The 9,610-nt window shown below is 36.5% G+C and overlaps 1 protein-coding gene across 4 annotated transcripts in view; it reads left to right on the top strand.

Annotated features, from left to right (window-relative positions):
- Nucleotides 1–7,890, top strand: part of syt5a (synaptotagmin Va) — an 18,830-nt gene extending 10,940 nt beyond the window's left edge. For all 4 annotated transcript variants that reach the window (XM_014021469.1, XM_014021470.1, XM_014021467.1 and 1 more), the window contains 7 exons: nucleotides 268–452; nucleotides 2,807–2,893; nucleotides 4,131–4,298; nucleotides 4,422–4,589; nucleotides 4,678–4,795; nucleotides 4,879–5,012; nucleotides 6,727–7,890. In XM_014021469.1, the coding sequence (XP_013876923.1) occupies nucleotides 268–452; nucleotides 2,807–2,893; nucleotides 4,131–4,298; nucleotides 4,422–4,589; nucleotides 4,678–4,795; nucleotides 4,879–5,012; nucleotides 6,727–6,936 (1,070 nt within the window). In that variant the 3' untranslated portion in view covers nucleotides 6,937–7,890. The remainder of the gene's footprint in view (nucleotides 1–267; nucleotides 453–2,806; nucleotides 2,894–4,130; nucleotides 4,299–4,421; nucleotides 4,590–4,677; nucleotides 4,796–4,878; nucleotides 5,013–6,726) is intronic.
- The last annotated feature ends 1,720 nt before the right edge of the window (nucleotides 7,891–9,610 follow it).

Raw genomic sequence — 9,610 nt, 5'->3', positions numbered from 1 at the left:
CGATCTGCAGTTACATTTTAATAACCAGTTTTTTAAAACAGTTTGTTTTTTTAGTTCACAGCTTACAAAACAGTATTGTAGACAGTACAGTACAAATTGTTTAGTTGGTTACCTCTGCCCACACTCTACACACATTGTATCAATTTCTTCCTACATTTTACCCACTTCCATGTTTATGATGTATTGAAGTGAAGTTATCCATAATGAGTCAAATGTGTTGAGTGAAATGTTGCCAACCTGCCATTTCTTTTGTTCTCTTCTCTCTAGTGCCCATGTGGGCTGTGGGAGCCATTGTTGTTGTGGTTCTTGCTCTCATAGTCTGCCTAGGATTCTGCGTCTACAAAAAATGTTTCAATATGGGAAAAAAGCCCAAGAAGGCCCGTGAAAGGACAGGAGGTGGACGAGGGCGCAGAAAGAAGGACAAGGAGGGAGAGGAAACAGAGGACAAAAAGGTAGGACAAGAAGGAATGTGCTAACGCACAAAGGCTGTGTGCACCAGGTTCCACGCATGTTGGGATGTTTTCAAATGACCTGTGCGTGAAAGTGTGCACAAATGCATGCACATTTTCAACATGTAGTGAGAATATGCTTACCTCCAAATGTTTTGAGTCCACAGAAATCAAATAACAAAGTACTGAAACTTGCCTAAATATACAAAAGTATGACTATATTTCTTTTTTATTTAAGAGGCATTTAAACCTGATGAGGAAAATTAACTACACATAACTTCATACAACAAAACATAACATACCTCAGAAATGATAGAAACTACCTCAACCCAATGTAAACTGTAAAGTTTCTTATATTCTTGTCACATGTATGAAGGTTTGGGAGGTGAATTTGGGCCCAGAACGCAGACTAACAAAGACGACAAAGCAAACGTACTAAAATTAATAATATTATTACTTAAATTACAAACAAAAAGCTGATTTACAGAAACTCATAGGAGTTAGGATTATCAGGAGGGAAGACAAAACAAGACCAGTGATGTGGAACCAAAATATGATGCAATAATCTGCTGATGTGCAGGTGAGAAGAGACTGACTCACTAGAACAAAACTAATGAGGTATGAACAGGCAACAGATGAGCGGATTAGGTGTGACAGCAGGTGTGAGTAGAAAACACAGAAGTTGACTGAGGGAGAGATGAGGAATGACACAAAGAACACACAGAAACTAAAACAAAACAATCTGACAACCGAGATGATCAAAAATAAAGTGCAAGGAATGATAAACATAAAAAACAGCAAATACAGAAACCTAAGAAATCAAAAGAACAATGAAGCAAAAATACACAAGGACCCTGWCAATAGATGTAAACACACAACACAAGCACACTCTACTGCTGCCCAGCAACTCATTTCTTGACCTCAAATTTYTAAAAATTTCAAAGCTCTGTTAATCCCCAGTGTTCCTCTTTTTTACAGTAGTTCTGTTGTTAAACGTAAAGTTGGACATGTCTCAGGCTCAGAAGCACACCTGTGGCAGATTGATGCTGTCAGTATTAATCTAAGATGAACAGATTCAATTTAAGTAATCATTTTTCTGCATCTAGACATTTTTTATCAAGCAGAGAGGAAACGTATGGATGTATTTGCATCTAATTTTCCATATTTAAAAGGAGGTGTGTCAGGTGTCTTGTGGGCTCAGGTCCATGTTTGTTGAAATGCATGAAGGAAATGAGTGCAGTTTAATAAATCTGGATACTTTTGTGTGTACACACTTTTCTTATTTTCTCCCTACACAAGCATTGACTGTATAAAAACTGCTCACTGTTTGGTATATGAGACACCTCATGGATCATAAATGAGCTGCTTTGGGATTCTGCAAAGCTTTTTAAGTTTATTTTAAGATCCTGTCCTGTTTCTGTCAGTTGAAAATTGTACAGTGTAATTATTGCCTGACATGGAAAGCCAAAGGCAGAGCAAAAATGTTTTTGCCCATGTCTGTGTGTGTGTGTGTGTGTGTGTGTGCTACAGGATCTTGGTTTAAATTTTTGCCATCAACTATTTAAAATCATCTCTGTCAATTTTTTAAAATAAATATCTAATGAATAACAGGATGGATTTCACTAAAACTTATAGGAAAAGATCATTGGCTGGACTTCAATAATCAATTATCTTTCAATGTTAACCCTATTCTAGATGGTTGCCACATCCATTTGACCTTAAAAACCACAATACATGGTCAAAAAACTTTGTCAAATGTACTTATATTGTGCAAAAATTTCTTGTGCATGTATTTAAACCCCCTAACAACACAAAAGGCTTCTGCATGTGAATGGATAATATATACAGTATTTAAAGCAAGTACACATAAATTAAATCTTCCAAGTCAAAATGCGTAGTTTGCAGAATGTTATTCATTCTATTTTTAATCATTATTTGTTGTTTCCTACTCACACACATTGGACTTTAAAAATCCAACCATCTGCAAGAACGCTGTTTTTTTTTCTAACTTGAAGAAAAGAAAATTACAGTTTTAATATCTCCACTGTAGTTGTAAGAGAAAAAGAAAATGTTTTTTGTAACTAATTAATCATATCACATTCTGTCTTAGTTGTGATTTATTCTCAGAGATTTTCCATCAGTTTATCTAGACGAACACAACTCCCAATGTACAAGAAACAAAAAGAGTAATGTGTGTGTTCATTAATTTTTTTCTGTTACACTTTCTCTTGTTTTTTTTCTTTTTTTTCCAATTATGATTTTTTTTTTAAACCTTAGGTGGTAACAGGAGCATGAAATACAAAATATCTGAGCTGAACATTTCCCCAGCTGACTGCTCTGTCTTGTAAATCTTTCAGGATGGAGAAGAAGGGAAAGAGGAGGAGGAGAAGGAGAACTTGGGAAAACTGGAGTTCACACTGGACTATAATTTTACTGARAATCAGGTACTCGGTGCTAACACTGTAATTATCTACTAAACATCTTTGCCACAGCTTAAAGCCGTGCAGTTCAACAACACCTAGAAACTGTTTCATTCCTCTTTTTATTATTTGTTTTCCTTTTGGAAATTGGGTTTACGTCTTGCTAAGCAGCGATGTCGATGCTTGGAACATCAAGATGTGGCCAGCTGGCACTGATTTGGACAAAAAGAAAAAGAGAAAGTTTGTCCACTAAATYGCATGTTAGTGATCCATTGTTTCAAAGTAATTCCTCACATCTCCTACAGTGTCATTCTTCTTTCASTTTGCTTCTATTCCTGACTTCTGACTTTTATACTCTTATACACAAATGGTTTGGCTGCATGAGAACTTTCGACTCTGCTATGCTGTCTCTGATCTGCATGACCTTTATGAATGTGGCTAAATCATGGCAAATTAGAAAAAAAAACTTTTTCTGTGTTAAGGCAAATGCAATTGCTTCTGTCTTGCCAAATGTATTTTTCCTTGCCTCCAAAAGCTTTCATGTGCTCTTACCATGCTCTAAATATCAGCAGAACATTCCCATAATGACACTAACCTGTAAACTCAAGACCACAGTCCAATCTCCCCTCCACTGCAGCTATGGGTATCACGTCTGTACTYAAATATGTCTGTGATATTTTAAAGATCACAATCATAGCGTTTTATAAACTCTTACTGTCTAAATCAAACTGGTGCTACTCTGCCCCACATCATGGATGTGCTGCAAACGTTTTCCTCAGTGCTGTGCTCCAGGAACCAAAAACCTTCTACAACATATCACAGTCTGTCATACAAAATAAAGAGCTAACTTTGTTCTTAYTACTACCCTAATATCTGACAGTAAATGAGCCAAGATTTTGAAAGATCATCCATGTTCTGGAAGACGTTTTTGTCATAGCAGGCAGTAAAAAACCTATAAAGGGAGGCATCTAGACAGCAGACATGYTGCCCAAACTCCCTCAACTGGCACCTTTCAACTAAAACTAACTCCAAATTGGGTTATAAACTGTACTYATTTCTGTTTCCCTCATTTGATCTGGACACTGCTCTAAATAAAACAGCCTTGGTGTACATGGCCTTCTCACAATTCTTTATCGTGATTATTGCAGTGTTGTTTTAAAAATTTAGATAAGCTGTCATGTTTCACATTTTCTGTTGYGACTAGGCTTTATGAGTCCTACAGTTCAACTCATCTTCTYCTTTTGCCCTCTTCCTCCTCCAGTTGATAGTAGGGATCCTCCAGGCTCAGGACCTTGCAGCTATGGACATGGGTGGGACCTCGGACCCTTACGTAAAAGTCTACATGCTGCCAGACAAGAAAAAGAAGTTTGAGACCAAAGTCCAGCGAAAGAACCTCTGCCCTGTTTTCAATGAAACATTCACATTTAAGGTCTGTACACTAACAGTTTAACWAACTATATCAGATATATATTTCTGCATTTTACTAAAATTTAACAAAGAAAGGGTGTAATGCAATTAAATTGAAACTGATTTTCATACTCTTTCTCTCCAGATACCTTATAATGAGTTGGGTGGTCAGACTTTGGTGCTGCAAGTTTTTGACTTTGATCGTTTTGGTAAACATGATGTAATCGGTGAAATAAAGATTCCAATGAACTCTATAGATCTTGGACAACCAATGCATGAATGGAGAGATCTAGTCGGGGGAGAAAAAGAGGAGGTATGATTATTTTCATCTTGTTAAACAAATAACCAGCCATTACCTTTGTGTAGAATATAATGATGTCTTCATGTTTTGTTCATGATAGCAAGAGAAGCTTGGTGACATCTGCATTTCTCTTCGTTATGTCCCCACGGCTGGTAAACTAACAGTCAATATCATGGAAGCCAAGAACCTGAAGAAGATGGATGTTGGAGGACTGTCAGGTATACTTCCCTGCATAAACTGTAGCAGTAATWGAGCTGTGTACTGGCCCAGGTAACTCTGTTGACTCATATTTCTCTCTTAGATCCCTTTGTCAAGGTGGTGCTGCAGCACAACGGCAAGCGAATCAAGAAAAAGAAGACGTCTGTCAAACAAAACACTTTAAATCCTTACTTCAACGAAAGCTTCAGCTTTGAGATACCCTTCTCACAGATCCAGGTTTGCATTAAACCAACAATARCAGTGTTGTCAACTTACCATGTCATTAAAATTCAATCAATCTTCATTAGAAGTTAATGGTKGAAAAGTTCCTGACTTTCAGTTCAGGATGCAAATTCTGAATAATGGATAGTGGGTTTTCAATCCAGGATTTTCAGTCATCAATACTTTTTTCTCAGTATATATTAAAAAGTCTGTCCACATTATTCCAATAAAAACAATGAAATTTCCATACCAATGCAGGATGGTCAAAAACTGGGATTTTGAGAAGCTACCCTTGCTCTGACAGATGCCTACAGTTGATAATTAAACACAATATTGTTTTGTGTGATAAGTGATCATATTATTGTCCTTAAAATGTCCCCTATAAAAAAGCATTCCCATCAARCACAGCTGTGCTTTGCTTTAGGTACTTACAAGTATTGCCATGCTAGTATTCTAAGCTAAAACACAAATAATGATACCTGAAAAACAACAGGGTGTTAGCATCAATCAGGACTCTGTACCACAGAGCAGACAGGGTCCCCACAAARCCACYAYKCAAGGAGAAGGAGAAATCACARACAAGACAGGCCCTGGAGCKGTGCAGTTATCCTAACTGGGCATTCCTGAAAGCAGACAAGAAACCCAAACAGGACTCCYATCAACCACCAGGTGAAAATTAGCTTCAAAAAAACTGACACACTTATTTTCTAAACATGACCTCCCATTGGACATCATGCATTATRGGTGGTTCAAATCAAGAGAAGAAATTCTGAGATGATGCCCTGTYCACATTGCAGCAAAGATTGGTTCACCCCCAAAGATCCAATCCCCCAGCACAAACAGAGTAATATTGTATATGCTGTTAAGTGCCAGGAGGACTGTGATCAGTCGGACCATCGGGGAAACAAAGCACTGTTCAAAGGATGGCCCAACACAGATTAACAACATTATCAGGCCAGGACTATGCAGTTTACACTCATCTACAGACCAGCGGTCACTCTTGGATGAACAAGTTCTCATCTTTGATAGAGAGGAACATTGGTTTGAGAGAGGAGAAAAGGGAACCATTTTTTGAAGAAAAATGGTCTATCATTCAACAAAAGTGGAGGTCTGCATGTCCAGTTGTCGCCATCTTACAATGCTGTTATTGCGAGCATGACTCAACAACAATAGGCAACACTCAGCACTAATGATAGGCTGATGGTCCTCTTTTGTATTTGAACAGTTTTGATAGCCATTGTTAAACCTGTTTGTCCACCATGTGGAAGTACGGCTTACAAGGCTGAATTTACCTGTAACTCCTCAGACTGAACTCCTCTTAGAGGAGAGACAAAATGTTTTTRCATCAAAGATGAACTCAAAGCATTAATATTTTTTGAATAACTAGATGTTTTTGTAGTTGCATCTTACCCTGCCTTAAATACCTCATGACCATTCTTGACTGAGTAAATGGACTTTTTGCTCTTCACTGTACTATGTATAAAAGCTGTATATAAAGATGTCAAAAAATAGATCTTGCATGACTTTTAGGATGCCAGTTTTTATGTCTGCCAGTTTTTAAAAGTTTTATTTATTTAATTCATTTCATTTTTTACAAACAAGCTTTTATGTTTTAGTTGTTTCAATACCAATGAAAAATGAAACATTATTATGGAAACCAATATTACATTTAAATTTAGCCGAAACTGAAGAAGAACAACTTTTGACACTCCTCTGTCTCCACATACAGAAAGTCCAGTTGCTGATCACCGTGTACGACTACGACAAACTGGGCAGCAACGACCCCATCGGAAAGTGCTGGATCGGTTATGGAGCTTCAGGAGTTGGGCTGCGCCACTGGTCAGACATGTTGGCCAATCCCAGACGTCCTGTGGCCCAGTGGCACACACTGCAGCCGGAGGAGGAGGTGGATGCTGCCCTCAAGGCTCCCATCCGCTAACATGCTCCTACAACACGTAGTTATCTGCATAGGTTCTTTTTTCATTAAGAAAGATAAACAATGGGCAGTCTTTTAAATGACCAACTTGAGTAATAATTTTCACTGTGCTTCAAATTTGTTATGTCATTGTTTTAGTATAAATAGATGTGTGAACTGAGTTGCATAACATACACTTGCACTAACAAAAGAGAACATAAAAATAAATGCACATATATAAACTACATACCACTGCTAATTTACAGCTTAATTGGCTGTTGAAGTATTATCTACAGAGCAATGTGTTTGTTCAGTACTGTAGATTCCAATATTATCATCATTTCAGACATTACATTGTTGACCTGCTCTTCCACCTTTGTAAATTTTGATATGGTTGTTGTTGTTGTTGTTTTTTAAAGCATCAGAAGAAAGTAGTACAATTTATTAGATTTTTTATTGTAATGTGTCTAGAACAAAAGAGCCTATGGGTTTTTTTTACATTTATTTAATTGTCTTTAAACGAGTTTGTATAAAACTGTTATTTGACATATGTTAATATGGGTTTTTACTCTGTCATCCAGACTCATACATCTGTTAGCAATGGAGCAAGAAAACAGCAATCAAATCATGTTTGATGCTACATCATCAYGTGCAAAATAGAACAATAAAATCCAAGTGACTGCAATGAAAATGTGGATGAAAAGCACCTTCAAATTGGCCCATTTTTAGCTACTTTCATCTGTTGCCAGGAAATTATATTTGCTGTCTGATTATCAAAAAGGCTGAATTTGTGGGAAATCCCTGTAGGCTTTATAATAAATATTTGGCAGGAATACACATGTAAAAGAAAAGTGGAAATCAAAGACACACTTTGGTTAGTGATCATCTCACAGCAGAAAGAGACATTAAAAAAAGAATGACACTGTATTTTTTTTTCCAGCAATCGAAAAGAAAAAGAAAGACACATTATTGTTTTTGTTTGCTCATTTATTCCAAAATGTTATGTGTGTATGTTTTGTTGTTAATATCATAAAAAAATGAAAATTTGTTGATGGTTTTACTTCTGATTCATATGTGATTGTYAAGCTAACAGCTGAATAAATCAAGAAGTGACAGATGGTCTGGTGGATTAGCATCTGTGTGCTTTAATACCTTCATGTCCTTTCATTTGCACGCAGACTGAAAGTCATACACTAGGTCAAGCGATCAGTTGTTCCTTCATCTTTGTCTTTCCGCCGTTTCCTTTCAGGGGTTGTGACATTGAGTCATCCTCCTCCATCGTCTGAATTCGGTGTTCACTTTTACTACCCATATATCGCCTATTTGAACTTCCTCTTTGTCTTTTCCTAGCAGCAAGTGATCAGTTGTTAAAATTTGAAAATGTCACTGTGGTTTGACAATATTATATCATGATAAATGATGTTTCACAAAAGGATTATGATTATGCGTAGTTTTACCCAGGTCATCTGAAGCTTTAACCATAATTTTCTAAATTGAACTAATCAGTCTGTTTCCATTAGCGCCACTAATCCAATAATGAATTATATGTTTTTTTTCTAAAGAATGTGACATTTCAAAGCCAGAACTACAACTGAATTATACAGTTTACTGAWATCAGTGTGACTGTGTTTATTTGTGTGTGTTCAAATTCAATGTGGCCAGTGAAAGACTGGATTATCAGAATGTCCTCTTTAGTCCTTGACTTATTCAGTGTGCCAAACATGTGAGGAAGGACTTAGTCTGGGAGGAGGGGCAGAAAATGCCATCACCATGACTAAGAGAGAAGAAAACCARGGTGAGGAGAAATCAAAAGGAGTAGATGACAAATGCAGTAACTAATGTAAAAAGTTCGATTTTGTTGTCTCATAACTTGGAATTTAAATGGATTCTAACAAAGTAATAAATTAACACAAAGTACTCCAAATGGATGAAGATAYATAATTTTAAATGATTCTGTAAAAATCTAAAACTGATTAAACATCGGCTTTGTAACCCCAATCGTTATCTTTAGAAGACAGAAATAAATGGTTAAAAATGATCCACCTATGGGCAAAATAATCATAAATGCACCCACCAGTCAGCACCATTAAATAGTAAGAGAGTAATTTTAAGTTTAGATACTTATACTTTTTACTCAAGTATCACTTTGCGGTACTTCACACAAGACTGCCTCTTGCACAGTAAATGGTGTACACAAGCACCAGCTCTCCTGAACCTTGAAACGCGAAGGAGAGGAAAAGGATGTTGTGCTGTTGCTCAGAGTTGTAAAGTCACTAAGTACAAATACTTTGTTACTGTACGTAAGTAGAAATTTTGGTTATCTGTATACTTGAGTAATTACTTTTCAGCCTTCAGACTTCACAACAAAAATCATCTTATGGCAAAAAAAAACATTCACATAATAGTCACTTATATCCACGATTCAGACAGTGAAGAACTCAAACAGACCCAGATGATTTAAATGTTTTTTTTAGTTTGTTTTAATCAAAGCTAAGCTAACTGTTGGTAACAAGGCCAATGCTTTGGTTTGCTTTCACTGACTGTTTTCAAGCAACCGGAAATGACCCAGCATGGATTAAAACAGGTAAGAGAAACGCTAAATGTCTTTAGCAATGCTTGTTAAACTTAGTATAGTGCTATAAAATTGTTATATTATGCTGAACACAACTTAAAAATATAATATAATATAATATAATAT

Source organism: Austrofundulus limnaeus, unplaced genomic scaffold (genome assembly GCF_001266775.1).
Source record: "Austrofundulus limnaeus strain Quisiro unplaced genomic scaffold, Austrofundulus_limnaeus-1.0 Scaffold294, whole genome shotgun sequence".
Lineage (NCBI taxonomy): Eukaryota > Metazoa > Chordata > Actinopteri > Cyprinodontiformes > Rivulidae > Austrofundulus > Austrofundulus limnaeus.
The sequence above is the reverse complement of the archived record's forward strand: the minus strand, read 5'-3'. Positions and strand labels throughout refer to the sequence as shown.